Source organism: Anarrhichthys ocellatus, unplaced genomic scaffold (genome assembly GCF_004355925.1).
Source record: "Anarrhichthys ocellatus isolate YVR2014 unplaced genomic scaffold, GSC_Weel_1.0 scaffold10, whole genome shotgun sequence".
In the NCBI taxonomy this organism is placed as follows: domain Eukaryota; kingdom Metazoa; phylum Chordata; class Actinopteri; order Perciformes; family Anarhichadidae; genus Anarrhichthys; species Anarrhichthys ocellatus.
The window spans coordinates 8,450,300-8,466,827 of NW_022280040.1; the positions used below are offsets into that span (position 1 = coordinate 8,450,300).

The window sequence follows — 16,528 nt, forward strand, 5'->3', positions numbered from 1 at the left end:
AGGTAGGAAAAGGGGCCTCTTGTGTGTTTAAGCCAAAAGTCTTTCTGGAGTAAAAGTACAGAGTTGCACACTTTCTGCTGCATTTTAGTATTGAAGCTGAAACGACTATATATAGATGTGGGTGGTTGTGATGCATCATTTACTTTAATAATTATACTTCCTGACTTCCCACCCCTGCAGTAAACACAGCCATCAAAAATAGTTTCTCAGCACATTCAAAGACCAATGGCAATACTCTGGAGACATTTCTAGTTTACTCTTTCACACCGAGAAAAGCAGAATCTGTAACAGCCTTTAATCTCATAATATTCTCCATGTCCTCTCTGTTTTTTAGCTTTCTATACAACATTTCAAAACAAATGCTTCCCCATATGTACAGTAGTTCGTTCTGTAATGAAACCCTTAAATCAGCTGGTTCAAAGTCAATCCCACAGCTGTACAATTGTCTGTTTCAAATGGGATGAATTAAGGAAGGGCTCAATAAAACACAAGCCTCCCCATTTTGCTGGAGGGACTTTAAATGGCACTAAACCTCGAAAACACATTAAGGGCCCTTTCCTCCTCCTCCTCCTGCTCACTGCCCACCCACACACTCGGTGCTATACATCTCCAGAATGCACCAGGCATTTGACTGTAGTTTAGCCGTGGTCTCCAATTACAGGTTAGCAGCCCAGGCAGAGGTAGGCATTACATAAATTGCTGCCAGGGTTCCAGTCTACAGTTTGACTATTACAATCATTAAATGGATGGTGTGACTTTGCAGCTACGGTGAGCTATTCCCAGTAAAAATCCCTTTGAACTGCATAAATCACACGGTGCGATCGGATAGTGTGCATGGGGAGCACATGGGTGAAGATTTGTTTGAAGATGAGCTTTGTGGCTGTTTATACGGCATGACTTGCCGGAGCTTTCTGTTGGTAACGATTAAAGGTCTGCGAGTGCCGTTGGAAAGCAACACACTCTGGGGAAATTCAGAGGCATTTAAAAAACAAACCGACTCAAATGTCAAGCCGTCATGACGCCGACACTGTGGATAGTCAGAGATGACACAAAGACCTGCACTCCCCCGTGATTACAAGTCAAGTAAGCTAAAGTTTTGCATGGGCGACATGCTGTAAATAAATCAGTGTGTCAGACAGCTAATTTAAACACGAGCTACCATTTTGTTAAAAATAAACTGTTGACCAAAGGGAAACACGCATTTCCTCATTTATTGTGGGGTGGCAGTTTATCACGTCTTTCTGAAAAACAGAAGCATTTAAAATATCCAGAAGTAAAAGAGTCAGGTATCTACAGTACTGATTGTACTTGTTGTTGATGTTAAAGGCACCTATCAGGTGTTTAAGAGCCCAGTGGGACACACAGCATTACAACCCTATGCAAAATAAGTCAGAAATAAGTCAGCTTGAAGTTTGTGCTTTTATAATTACTGGAAGAAGAACTTGTTGAGAGTATGGAATAATAAATCCAGGCTTATCCTTCAATTTAGAGTTTCACAGTTTAACTAGCTGCATATAAAATTACTTGAATATAATTCTAAAGCAAAACAATATTGACTACAGTTAATTGCTGACAGAGGTTAACGACTCTACCGCCTGTGCCTCATTAAAACAGGCGTGAAATGACTCTCCGTTCACGATTTGATTGGTTCTTTAGAAAATATGAATGATCTCCGTAACAATCCGATAAAAATGTTATAAAACCAAGAAAACAGACGGTGATGAGGCGTCTGAAGTAAATATAGCTCAGACGGAGGATTGAGATCATAAGGCTTCTATTTCCATATGACAGAGGGTGACTGACAGTGTCCGATACAGCAAATTAAACCCACCTGTCTACACTGAATGTGGCAGAGAGGGAGGGAGAGAGAGAGTATAGGAAAGAGAGGGGGAGGGAGAGAGAGAGACGGATGGGAGTGAGATCAATGTTTCATTGTGAGGCCGCTGCAGTACGGCTGCCATCGCGCCAATAAAAATAGAGTTCATCATCTGGACCCGAATGAAATATCTCTCCTCCCTGCACGTTGTGTGTGTTTAGTTGACAATTCATATAAAAACACACTAAAGGTATTTATGTCAAAGTCTATCTATATGATCACTGCTGTGTTGTTTCTGGGTCTGATGATATACAGTATTTGCTGCCAAGCTCACTGCTATGCTGTGGTGTTTCTGGACTAAATGTACCAGAAATCACTTGTCAACAAAGCAGCATCACCACCAGTATTTTCTCTTTCTGGATGTCACATGACATTTTTACAGATCAACCAGGATGAATTGAAATATGAGTTTTAAGTGCTACAGCTAAGAGAGAGAAACTAGCTACACAATTAAATTCTTTATTCATATTTTAACATGTGTAACATCTTTCACATTTCAGTCTGTGTAGCATCAACCATAAGTACAGTAAACTGGATGCTATATTGCAGTAACTCACCAAGTTGTAGCTCCGGGTTGGTCTCACACAGGCTCCAGTCCACGTTGCAGTCACAGTGAGTCTTCTCGAACATGTTGTCCAGAACTTCTCTAACAGTCTGCCTCTCGTCCACCATCAGAGTCTTTGCGCTGCCATCATTCATCAGCACCTTCACCACCAACTGTCCGAAAAAAATACAACTTTATTATAAATAAATTATACATTTCAGAAGGCAAACTGTCGTCATTTACATTGTGAGTGAAATAAATAAATTCATTGATGACCAGATTCAATCTAAATTCTGTTATCAGTTATATGATATAACTTATATACAACTGCCATCAAGCAAATGTTTGTTGCATGCACGCCCATCCATGTTAACTGTTGGTAATGGGTCTAACTGCCAAACAGGAAGTGATAACAGTCTTTATAGTAGTGGAAGTAAGACTGTACCATTGTGAGTTGAGTAGAGGGGGGTGCATGGTTTCAGGAAATAGCCAGCCTTGTTTAAGCTTCCTAAACAACTAATATTTTTATGTTAAGAGAGTGAGGAAAAGTTGAAAGTTGTTTTTTGTTGTTGTTTTTTTTACATATAATTGTTATTTGAATGTCTTAATTAATTAATTATGCATTAACTTTGGGTTGTCTGTGGGGTAGCTCATGGTTGAAGTTGGTTCAGTTCAGGTGCACACCTGCTGGAAACTTGCTGCTATCTACCCAATAGTCATTGGCTTAGTTTAACTTTGACGTTGACTTATAGATCCTTACATTCTTTTAAAAAAGATGCATGTTTATTTCATTTCTTTAAATAGTTTTAAGCCTAAACTGCTTTTAAATTTCATGTAATCTTCAAATAAAACATACAGGTGAAGATTACTCCGGCTCCTGTGTGACACTCTTCTGGCTTTAGCTCCATATATAATGAACATTTAAAGTAATATCTATCTTTTCATCTAACTCTCAGCAATAAAGTGCATTTATAAAAATGTCAGTGTTTTCGGTTCTAAAATGATTTTTTTCTGTGTCACCTGCATGACAGATTGAAGTTAAAACATGTTGTGGACAGAGGCAGGTGTCTAAAGTGTGATAAGCACATGCAGCTTTTTATTATCCCGTTTAATTACCGGCCATGTGCAGTAAATGGTTGTTTCTGTTTCCCAATGTTAGTTCTACTAGTAGAGTTGGAGCATCAGCACTTCTGTCTCTCTATTCTGTTCACCCTCTTTGGCTTTTTAGTAATTTCCTCCCCATTGTATTCGTCTCCTTTTTGCAGCCTTAGCACCTCCCCCCCCCCCCCCCCTTGGCCGAGATTAATTCTGCTCTGGAGCGGCGCACTGCTTCCCTCACAGGCTCATATGGCTTCACACTTCCTCTCATCTGAAACAAATCCAGCTTTGGGGAAGCTGAGGAGTTTCACAGAACCAAGGTCAGCCGGTCGCTGAGCTTGTGTCATAAAAAATGTGAAATGTGGGACTCAGAGATGTTATCACCAGAGGATTCAGCGCGTTAGATCACACGTTCCTCGGTCCCGACCTTTGGAAAACAATATGGGTTTGGCACGCGGTTGAATGAAATGTCACTGGATATCAAATAATTTTTCCTCTTATGGTTCTTCCTCATGCGAGGCGGGTATCTTTAAAATACATGATCCGTGTCGAAAGCATGAAACTCGAGGGCCTCTGCCCACAGACGGTTGTACTGAAACCACTGAGAGTGCACCTTGCTCTTGTGCGCCTAACAACCCTGGGACAGATGTTCCTGTGGAAGTGGCTAGTGGCCTGTTTTTCCTCAGCATCCACACACACACACACACACACACAGACACACACACACACACACACACACACACACACACAGAGCAATTTGGAGGAGCTGTTTTCTGCTGGTTTCCTTCAGATTTTTCTCAGAATTTATAATTGCTAACTTAAAAGACCATTAATGCAGCCACACATGTAAATTATAAGACTTCTCAGCCAAGACATGAGTGTAGAAATTGGCCATCATATCATCAGACTATTATCTATTATAAAACTTTATGCAATTGGCACAAAACCTACGTAAAATTGCACATCCTGCTGTGAAGCTTTGCATGCAAAACCACATGTCTTTGCTTTTGTTGACTGCTTTGAAGATGAGAAAGTGTCCACATATCCTCCGAAGAGGGGAAGCCGTGATGTCTTGCAGGAAGTTGGCTGGATGAAAGTTAAGTCGTCCATTACTGTGATTGATCCTCCTCCAAAGGAAGAGAAAGAGCTGTCCTATCTTTGAACATTACGTCTTTTACAGTGATGTCCATGTAGCCGTAATTCACAGCGTCTTTAAAGTTTACTGTTGCCAGTGGATGTCAGATCAGAGGAGGACTCCTCAGTGTTTGGTCATCTTACCTTTTTTACTTTAGCTTCCTTGAGCTTCTCAAGAGCCAGCTTGATTTTGTCTGCTTTCATCTGCGCCTCGATTTCCTCCTGTAGACAAAGAATATAATGTTATGTTTTAGTTTTACTTACTGGTGTAAGTGGGATATATATACATACCACCATAATCATTGTGTTGAAGCTAGTTGTACTTTGGAAAATGCACACCAAGAAATCATCTTTGATATCAGCAAACTATAAACAGCACAATAAAACTAGTGTGAGATCTGGGCGATAGAGATGATTAAATGAAGATCAGATGTGTAAATTATGGACCTACAGCCAGCAGCCGGTTAGCTTAGCTTAGCATAAAGACTGAACATGGGGAAACAGGTAACATGACTCTTTCCAAAATAAACAAAATATGTCGACCCTCCCATCTAATGTTCAGCAATCAATTTGCTAAATCTCATTTGTTTAATCCATACAAAAAACTAACTTTTCTGTTTTTCTTCTACTGGCTGTAGCTTCATATTTACTGTAAATACATGATAGTGGTATCAATGTTCTCATCTAACTCTTGACAAAAAAAGCAAATAAGTTTATACCCCAAAAATGTTTAGCTGTTGCTTAATAAAAGATGGAGTTAAAGGTAAACGAGGGGAAAAGATGTGACTGCTGAGTTCATTTCTGTGGATGCAGCGTTTTAAGTGCTGCTCAGGAGCTGCAGTGTTTCATTTTAATTCCATAACTTCTCATATGTGAAGCGTGCATTGAAGAATTTCATGTGGGCCATTAGATCTAATCTACTAAATCTCAATTATCAGGGATACCCTTTACTCTGCCTTATAACTCAACGTGTTTTTACATTAAAATCCTGCCTACAGTGCAGTTTTAATGAACTTGTACACCTCTACAACAATGACGCGTTCTCTGCCTCAGCACAGCTGGTGTTTTCACCTCAGAAGGATGAGGTAACAAGCGCTGCTAAAGTAATACCTGTTACTCTTTTCTGCCTCGTGTCTGTCTGTGTTTGATCTGTTCCAGACAGACTCACGAGTCTCTGTAACTGTAACAGATGCGTCCGTCCAGGAACAACTTTGCCATGATCTCACCGTCCAACTGTTATAAGAGCAATACCACTCTTCCCAGTTCCACAAAGACAAAAAGGAATCACTAGAAATTCATATGCTGGGAACTATGCTTTTGTTGTAATACTGTCTTGTCACGCACGGCTCAGAAACGGCTTTCTTGTGGTAATCTAGATTGTGTCATAATCATTGTCTCTTTCTGCTTCATGTCTCTGTCGTTGGATCTTACATTTTAAGAGCCTAACAGCATTGTGGCTTTTTCCTGGAAACCAAAATAAACTCTCTATCACTCTGACAAGCCTTGGTTAAAGCTCTCACTTCTTTAATTTTGGACCAGTTCCCAGTAGCAGAGAGATTAAAAGATATTTGCAGAGATGCTGCTCTCATCTTACAATCAGCACACTGGCAGACTCACCTTTGTGGGCTTTGCAGCCTGAGGGGGCGGAGGTGGTAAAGGGGAGGCAGCGGAGTAGGCCGTGGTGCTAACGTTGCTGCTGGTGCTGCTCGTTGATGATGTTGGGGAAGGGAAGGAGGAGGCCGGACGGATGCTCAGGCCCTTAGGTGGTGGTGGCGGCAGGTCTGACGGGGGCGGTGACGGCACCTTCAGATCTTTTATTTGTGCTGCAAGTTTCTCTTCCGACTCACTGAGATCAGCCATCAAATCAGCCATGAGCGCATCCAGATCGGTGTCCTCGAGTTCATTGAGGGACTCTGGTGTTAGAGGAAAATCTGTTTATTTGTTAAGAACTGACCCCAAAGCACGGCTCAAAGCGGGTTTTTTTGCGTTTATTTTGTGATTGATTGTCGTTCAGTTGAGATTTATAAAGGTTTATCCTTGTAGCTTAGAGTAATGTGACAAGACTGAAGTAGCCTACTTGATGACACACTGTACGACTAAAAAAAAAAAACTGTGAAAGGAAGGGTTAAATTAGAGTGCTAATGCCAACATTCTGCAACCTTGCTTTAACATTAACCTGCTTGTTTTACAGCCCATACGAGCCAAAGGCAAACACTGAGTAATTAGCACAAACAGTGACCTCAATCTTTGTCTTAAATCACCTCTTGAACAGTAGCCAGATAAACTCCAGAGACACAGTAATGCTGTTTTTACTCCCTCTTTACGTCACTGCTTTGGGATCATTTTCTAGATAACTGATGGAACGTGCAATATACATCCTGCGTTTGCACACCCAGCTCTTTGTAGTATTTTCCACACGCTTGACGGACAAAATGTAAAGTCACCATTGAGGTCAGTGTAGCCGATGGATAGGTTGACTTCCTTGTTGGTGGTGGGGAGAGACGCAGGAGGTACTGTTTCCTGTCCGAGACTCTGCAGGGAAGAATGAACAAGGCAGCTTGTTTATAAGAGCATTGATATAATATTTGTACAGCGAGTTAATCCACAACACATTCTGAAACATAAACTATCCTAATATGTAAGTAAGTTTGATGTTTACACGTCTAATGTTACATCTGTGTTTAGGTATTACACCTAACAGAGCTTCTATGTGTTTTATTCAGCCCGTCCGGCCAAATGGAAGTGATTTAAAATGACTGGTGGGTTAAAAAAAACATCAAAGTCATCAGCAGGGGTTTTCACCAAGACAAAAATGTGTAATCTCTGGCTGGTTCATGCCATTTGACCTCCCCCTCCAAAAAAGTGTGTAATTGATGGTTGTTAGTTGACCACAGAGAGTGTTTCCCCCACCCCCGCTGTGTCTGTTGTGCTTGCCAGTCGAGAGTGTCTCGGTGATCGATGGTGGGTTTTAGAGAGTTTGTCGTCTGTCTCGAAAGTAGAAAAATCGATTTAAGGTATAATGTGGGAGAATGAACCGTGGGCAGTCTGGAGAAAATGTGTCGTGTTCAGTATGTGTTGGAAGAAAGCTTTTACTTACTGACACAAAAATGTAAGTTCCTATGGTAATGTTCAAACTGGCCTGTTGGAGTGTAAAGCCCTGTAACAATTAGTGCAAAACGAAACCTCGAAGATGTGGAGTGAAGTTTTGGAATAAAACTGTATGACCATAGCCGTCTTATTTCACCTGAGTGAGGAGGTCCATCTCCCCCAGCAGGTCACTGAACATGGCGTCGATGTCGTCCATCTGTTTAAAAGCAACAACAAAAGTGTCAGACACAAAAAAATACTCAAAGATCCCACATGTTAACTTTTCCACCATGTGACATAAACTGTTGGGACACCGTGTGCGTCAATGTCTTTGATTGGTGCTGCAAGGAAGCAAAACATCTCCATTGATTGGACTTGGTTGTCATATGAATGGCAGTGAAGGAATGTGTGGAGAAATGAAACGATCGTTGGTACACATGTACATGTTACACAGCCAGTGAGACCCAGCACTGCTGCTTCACTTTGAAATGTGTGCTGCTGTAATTTGTGCCCTGAGGCTGTATTATCATCTCCACCCAGTATGAAAGGAAGAAAAGTATGTCTGCATAACTTTCATGCATTCATGTTTCGCCTGAACGTGTCGTGTCCTGTTGCACATGTTGAACTGAAGAGTGAGATCTGATTCATTTTGGTATTTTCTGTCAGATTCAGAAGTAACTGACCTCTCTGCCCTCCAAGTCACCACTACAATCAGTCCTATAATGTCATTAAAGACCCTTAACTGTTGAAGCCATGCTCTCACATTACATGATTACAATATACAACGTTTGTTTCAATCAGTGTGTTTGACAATACCAATTTATTTCAGTTACTATGTGCTAAAAAACTAAATCAGAATGCTGCACGACCATCGACAGTAATAAAATATGCATGCTTGTATGCTGGGCTTAGCTATAAATTGCTGATCAAGACTAATACACTTGACTGCTTCAGAGCTATATAGTTTAAAGGTGCAAGATCCGATATTGGGGGTGTTTGCTTTGCCTCTCAACATGGCGGCGCCTGAGCCGGCGGCACATAGCTAACAGTGCTAACTGCGCTAACAGTGCAAACAACGGGGGAAGTGCTGACAGAGCTAACAGTGTTGACCTGAGGGGGAATCAGAGGGCTGGTGCTATGCTTTCGTGAAAACAGCTGCCGATCGGGACGGCGTTATCAGCTTCAACCACCGTTTGAGAGCCGTGCACAGCGTCGGCCGTGAGCCAACCAGTAGGGCACGATAACATGCGATAACATGCACTAAAAGGCCCAACCATGTCAACAAAGAACGGAGAAGCTCAGATACCAACATTCACAGAGGGAGAGCGACTTCATTCTCTGCTCAGGTAAAGCAAGGCTCCTTTAACCCCGATACAGTTAATCATTTCAGTCTGAAAGTAGTGAAACAGCCCGCGACAACAACTCCCGAAGACTCACTTGACATCTGTAATTATGTACAGTATGCCGTCTCTCACTTTGTATTATTTGAATCCACATTTCCTCAGAGCAAATGTTATGATGGGCTAGAATGTGCAGTCAAAACAGAGTCCCTGTTTTCTTACAGTGGAACATGACCAGCAGTGGGACGGGTCAGTGGCAGTTCATTCAGTCACAGTGGTGCTTTGATGGGGTTTTAACTTCACTAAATCCAGAGATGTAACATGCTGCTGTGCACCTCCACTGCATGTTAATGGTCCTGGAAACCCAACATTGACTACAGAGCCTGTGAGGGTACAATAATCTGATTAAGGACAATTCAACATTAACTGTGGCTGCTGTAACTGCTGAACCAGTCTGGTTAAACACTAAAGGCTCGCTTTCTGCCTGTGGTTCTGTGGGTGTTAATGAGTGTCGCTGGCCTATAGTCACACAAGGAACATCATTTGTCCATTTCTTTCGTGTTGATCGGCACAACTTATTTTTCGGGACAGCATTACGCTACAAAACAAAAGTTAGATTGAGGCAACAAAACCACGTAAATAGGTTTTAGAAGACCGTCACGAACACTTTGGGACACACAGAGTTGAACATCGAGCTTGTGGTTGACGGTGCTGTGTTTGATGGACCCATCCACCTCCCCTGCTGCCCACCATAAGTGGTCTATCTCTTTATTTAATATACGTTACTAGCTCTGACCGTGGCATAGTAAAGTGGTGGCGTTTAATTTGTGCGTCCACCACGAAAAAAGGATCCTTATTGACTTTCCATTGGCGTTGTTTTTGTGCTGAGCGACATGAAAAAATATGAACAATTTGTGTCCCTGTACATGAAACAAATAGATTTAATTTCGTGACGACCTGCCGTGATTCTGGGCTCCATGATGAGGCACAAAGATGGCAGCAAAGGCAAACACAGTTTTTGTTGTTGTATAATACATTGAAATACTTTGTATAAAGCTTAGAACAAAACAAGAAGAAAACAAACTGCTTTTTGTTCATTTGCTGATTTAAAAAACAATCTACTGAGCGTGTCTTTATTTTTAAGGGCTCACCGGCTAACCTAGATATCTCAGTGAGGCTTTACTCATTTTGTAGCACAGAAGCATGACTGGTCTGCAAAACTCAGAGGTTGGGTTGTTGCATAAAGATCAAACGTGGTTGTGTTCAGATGGAAGACGACAGTCATTACATTTGAATAAGAAATAGCTGGGGTTAGGTGAAGGATTGGTGTGGTTAAAGTTAAGGTGATAATAAATGGACTTTGACCACTGCACGTCTCAGACCTCAACGCAGCTACACACTTTGAACAAAAAAAAAAGCTCCACCAACTCTGAATCTTATTGGTTTAACTCAACCACTGACATTTTCTCTCCCTCAGTGTAATGTTTGCATTTTCTCCGGTCACTTTTATTTCTGCCGTTACGGTTCATTAGATATGAAAATATTATCTCCAATGAAGTGTAACTCGCTGCTGTTTTCACTCATCACAGTTTGGAATCTGTTTATTACACTTTTAGAGCCAACAAGAAAAAAAGAAAAAAAAAAGAAAGAACATTTGCAGAGTTTTAATCAAAAGCAAAGCGAGAGGGTCGAGGCAAACCCCTCAGTCACACTGCAGAGGAGACAAGAGTGATTGATTGTGTTCCAGGCAAGAGTTCAGACAGTGCTGTGACATGATGTTTCTCATTTGAATGTGAAATGGATCTATATTGTTCCAACATCTAATAGATGGCGCGTGCTTGTACGGTTGGAAGCTCGATGAAGACAAACCGTATCCATGACCATAAATGGTTTTATGCAGATAACTGATAAAGACTTGTAATACCTCTCTGGTTCTGACACCGTTGCACACAAAGTAATTTCCATCATGACTTAACTTCTTTGAGTTTCAGACAATATGTTCCACGTCACGTGTACATGTGGGTCTTTGTAACTGTGTGGCCCCACTCCTCCACCCTTTTTACAAGGTTTACTCCTCAGGAGGAAGTGGTACAGGGTGAACTTCCTGTCGCTTGCAATGTTGAAATCGTGTTGGAAATGGCGACACGAGCAGCCACCTGCAACCTTAATGCTGTTTCCTTTCACTCACATTGCGCTCATTATTTAAAAATCTATTATAACCACTTAATTGTTTTCATTTCCGTCTTTTTCCAGTGGTTTCACGTTTTATTATGTGTTATGACAACCGCAATGCAACAGATCTTTGCTCTTTGCTCACAAACAACCACACAGAACACGTAAACACTGGGAGCGTCTGATGCCACTTACAATGTGCATATTTATTGTCACACAAGGAAAATATTAGCGTCAGTAAGGTCAGCTGCTTTTAGAGGCCAAATGCATAAGAGCTCTCACGCAGTAAAGAGAAGTCAGAGAGAGTGGAGAAATGCTCAGATCTCAAAAACAAACCGGCGTCTGCTGATGGAGGCAAAACACATTCATGTGGTGTTTATAATCACTTCTTCCGCTCATAAACGCACGATTGTATTCGTGTCTCACTTCACACGTCAACATTAGGCTTAAGAAAGTAGCCCTGGTACACTTTTTTTTCATTCGTAGGTGTGACGTTGCAAACAAAACACAAAGGAAGTAGAACCACAGAAAAGGTGTTAGCCTTAAAATGGTGTCAATGGCAGAGGCTATTTGTTTTACTTAGAAATAAGTGTCTTCACTTTTCTGCTGAGAGTCATACAAGAAGATTGATACCACATATCTGTCTGTAGAATGTGAAGCTAGGTCCAATAGGTGATTAGCTTAGCTTAGCATAAAGATTAGCCTGGCTCTGTCTCAATATTAATCCGCCTAAAGAATTAAACAAACAAAACATAAGTCAGTGTTAATTAGTTAGCTTTAGAGGCTAGCTGTTTTCAGTCTTTATGGTTACGCTAAGCTAAGCTAAGCTAACTGTCTCCTGGCTTCAGCTTCATATTTCAATCTTATCTAACCTTCAGCAAGAAAGTGAACAGGGTCTCTTTCCTAACTTTAAAAACAAAGACCACGAATAAAAGAACTGGCTGCAGATATCAGAGGTGATGTGGATCTGTTGTGAAATCATGCAAAAAGGTTTTTATCAGCAGTATTGGAGAAGCTTCACGGTAGGAAGAGAAACGTTGGCTTGACTAACGCTATCTGACAGAAGCCTTACTGATGCATAAAGTGCTCGGAAGTGAGCTGAGTTTACAATTTTATTTGGACAAACTGATGACAAGTGTAGACAGAAGTGTAAAGTGAGATGGAGAGAGTAATGGATCATTTCATTTCCCGTCAATATCTGCATTTACTGTAAAACAAAGTTTGTATTTGTGCTCCTTCATATTGTGGACGATGCTGCAGCCTGAAGGAAGACAATCATAAAAGTATGTCGCTGTTTCTTTGCACTATTTCTACTTTCTTTCCGCTCTGAAAATATGCGATTCGTCAGTATTTATGAATATTACTGGAAACACTTGAGCATGGAATCTGGCTCCGTGTCAAACCTCCACAATGCATTGTGAAAACACATCGCTCTACGTCTGGGATCCAAAGAAATAATGAGTCAAAGAAATATAGCATGCAAGCGACTTCGACATTCCTAAATAATCTCAAATCTTGTTTCATAAATGCAAACACGTCGAACTCAAGTTTCAGCCGAGAACATGGAAACCAGACAAAACAGCCCTAAGTGGCCATATCAAAGCACGGCATGTTTACCGTGATGTACAGAAACTCCCTCTCTTACTCGACTCAAATATCTTTACTTAAGCTGTCGTGTTTACAGAAGTGGACGTTCTCTACTGTAAAGGAGGCAAATTATAGGGCAGCAGAAATAGAGAGCTGGAGGACAGAGAAAACCAATAATCAAGAATCATAACGGACATTTCACAACACACCAGATCGTATCTATGTGTGCTGAAGGGAGTCTGGGCTTTTGTGGAAATCAAACATGGACACTAATTTCCACTAAGGTTATCTTTAAAAAATATTTTTTTTTCTACATAAAATCCCCTCTGCACATGAGTCATCGGACAGTCTGTCTAACCTCCCTGTATATTGCAACGTTTTCTGGCTCGACAGCAGTGAAAAGCAGAAAACTGTCAGCTAAAAAGGTTTTTACTCCAGCAGACGCTCGCAATCATACACAGCTTATAAGTAATTCATCTCATCTCAGAAAGCCAAATGTACAAAATGTTCCTGTCATCGGTGACAGCATTATTAGCTTTAAAACAAGAGGCGAAGCAGGGATCAGTTTCATGTGGTCACTGAGTCATACTGCAGTCTGAAATTAGAGTCTGGTCCACCCAGTCGGAAAGAGCACATATGAACACCCTTTTCTTTATGTTCGAATAGCCTAATGACGGCCTCATCGCTGGACAGAAAGCTCATTAAAGCCTTATCTCATGAGTACAAAAACATCCAGGGGGACAATTGACGTTTTGTACTGTTATAATTTGACAACTTTTAAAAGTCTCTATCGAGGACGAGGTTTTAAAATTACTAAATTTGACTGGCTACAATTTTTTTTGTCTGTATTATGAACATTATCTGTATTCTCCTTCCAGCTGGAGGAGAAAAATGATTTTATTTGACAGATAAAAACAACAAAGATTCACAGTCAAAGTCACGAACACGCTCAGAGGAAAGCAGCTATGGGTGTTCACCGTTAACTGAAGGTACAACATCTACTTTAGCAGAGGTGTAACTCACCTTTTCAAATGTGTTAATCCTTGTTTCACCAGTTAGTTTCACCTCAGTTCCACCTCAGCGTTTTATTCTCTAATAAAGCACCAGAAAAACAGTCACATACAGGCAGATCAGGGTGTGTTGATGTGGATTGCATCTGTCTCTCTTGACTGTTGACTTCTTCCTGCTCAATGCGGAAGTTCAGGTCGAGACCTGCCACTGCATTCCTTCAATAAAAGCCCAACACTTTCACAACAGTCATGTCAGGGCAACGCCGGGCCGCCCCACTCAACAGTCGCCTCCTTATCTGCACTGTATTCATGCAACTTTTTTTCATACATGGACAGAGCGGGAGAAAACTGCAGTGGAGGTTGTTGTGATTTCCAATAATAGCTGCTGATTGACAAGCACTTGAGTGTTCGGAAGAAAAAAAACAACATAAAAGCGAGGTCTCGAAGGGATCGAGAGAACGGCTGATTCAGCAGGAGGAATGTGACGGCCTCTGTTAATAATTCACCGCACTGAAGCTGATTTACTGCAGGTCTTTAGACAGGAGTGGTAATACTGCACGTCACAGCGGTGAGCACCGGACTCCAGCTGAGCTCCTGTGATCTAAATTCTTCTGAAACACACAGCACCACCTTTAGACACATCCATATGCTTTGAAGTACTTTGCTGCACAGCCATCTTCCCCCGAGACTAAGGCGTACAAAAGTACATTCGAGCTATTTTTCGTCACTTAAAATCAGGAAGGAGTTAAGACACTGGTGTGGTGCAACAAGGTCACTTATCTTGAGGGGGGGAACCAAGCAGAGCCAAGCTGTCAAGCTATGAATAGCCTCTGGCTCTTATCCGACCAGGCAGATACAGATAGCTCTGTTTATTCGCATTTCTCCTTGAGTCAACCTGGGAGGCCTAGAAATAAAAAGAAACTAGATTTCACATCCTGTTTTTGAATATTTGGAAAAGGTCAGAAAGTAGCGAGGAAAGTTAAAATGATGCTTAGAAGAACAGCTTTGCCCTGTAGCCTCATTTTCAACTCTTTAATCTGTTTAGAAAGTAAAATATTACTTCCCATTTGCATTATTTTGCTATTATTAGCACCTCTGTGTCCTATTCTCCCCGAAGAAGCAGCCTCAGTGCCACCGGTAAAGGCAGACCACCCTCTCTGTGACGAAACCTGTTATCCTACAGCGAAGCCGAGCACCACAGTGGGGGGGGGGACCAAATAACCTTGAGTGTCCAAGAGCCTTTCGTGACTCGTGATGTATTGAACAAACACTCCGGGTACAGGCATGTGTCCCAACCACCCTCATTTCCTCTCTCAGGGGTTGACAAACAGATGGACACCGTAGGCAGTCTCCCATTAGCTCCAAGCATCTCCTGAACACGAGCACCCCGGTGCCTCCGAGGTCATTTCTCAAGCAGATACGCTGATTAACGGGTTGTGGAGCTCGGCAGCAAAGAGAGAGAGAGGATTTTTCTACTTTGTTGTATCTTGTGTGTACCGATCATGTGTTTTGAACAACGTGCATGCTGCAGCTTATACATCTCGGCACGAGATGTATAACGCAGATGTTGTGCATTTTAAATAAAGTGAGAGCTGCAATTTTAATGCGTCACAGGTTGCAAAACAAAGCCCTACTTATCTTGATTATGACGTGGAGCAGAACCGCAGCTGTTAAGGTGTGATGTGTAAGAGAAAAGCATACTTTAAAGCCTATTAGTCTCCATCATATTTAATCTGAGTGCTCCAACACACCCCTGAAAACCTTTTATTGAGCTTTTGTGCTCCAAGAGAAAAGGGGGGTGATAATGAAAACCAGTGGGCATTCGTCAAATGTACTGCAGAGGACAAACTGTCACAATGAGGATGTGAAAAGTGATGCATTAGGAGTGTTGTGGTGCCCTCTGTTTGTGCTCTGCTGTACTAAACATTCCAGCTCAGTGGGTGTAAGTGCAGCTCATGCTACCTGCACCACTTACTTTCGCTCATCCACTCTGCATGTTTACACCAGAAAAATGGTTGACAAGATGGATTGTAGGAGCTAATTCTTTAGTTTGATTATTTCATTATAATTATTTATTATTTTTGTAGACACAAGGGGCACTAAGCACCAGATTGAGCACGTGTTGAGGTAACACATTAAGGATAAAGGGAGCAGGTGTTTCAACGTCAGGTGAAGCACCAGGAAGGGACATGTTTTTACTTCCAGAGCAAGAGAGAGGCAGCATGATGAACACATGTTTGATTTTGGACTGGAAAATAAAATGAGTTTAAACACTAATTGTACACGGACAATAGACTTCTAAACTGCCTGAACCCAATTTAAATGGTGCATCAGTGGACTTTTGTTGTTTTTTGAAAGAGATCTTCTTTTGATGATTGGTCACTAAAACATAAACATTAGACAATAAGTCAAATTTATGTATTTAAAAATGATGAAATATTAAGTCAACAGGTACTAAAACAATTGTGAGATAGTAAATCAAATGTATTAAGTCAACATAACAAATGTTGGAGGCTAAGTCAAAATTCTGAAAGAATATGTTAACATTATGAGAAACCAGGGAAGAAAAAGTTAAATAACTTTATTATAATGTCTTATTTATTATGTAGTTTTTTCCTCTTTCTTGGCAAAAATGTGCTTCCATACTTGCCTGACTTTGAAATAATCAAAACAGAAAATT

General features: G+C 41.2%; 1 protein-coding gene across 2 annotated transcripts in view; it reads right to left on the minus strand.

Annotated features, from left to right (window-relative positions):
• The window catches only part of apbb1ip (amyloid beta (A4) precursor protein-binding, family B, member 1 interacting protein), a 20,218-nt gene extending 6,096 nt beyond the window's left edge, over window positions 1-14,122 (minus strand). Inside the window, exons 1-6 of one of the 2 annotated variants that reach the window (XM_031850194.1) lie at window positions 13,862-14,122; window positions 7,897-7,956; window positions 7,097-7,184; window positions 6,270-6,565; window positions 4,797-4,874; window positions 2,434-2,593 (exon numbers count right to left, since the gene is read on the minus strand). In XM_031850194.1, coding sequence (XP_031706054.1) covers window positions 2,434-2,593; window positions 4,797-4,874; window positions 6,270-6,565; window positions 7,097-7,184; window positions 7,897-7,956 — 682 coding nt within the window. In that variant the 5' untranslated portion in view covers window positions 13,862-14,122. The other variant, XM_031850193.1, reaches the window with a different exon arrangement.
• Between the last annotated feature and the right edge of the window lie 2,406 nt (window positions 14,123-16,528).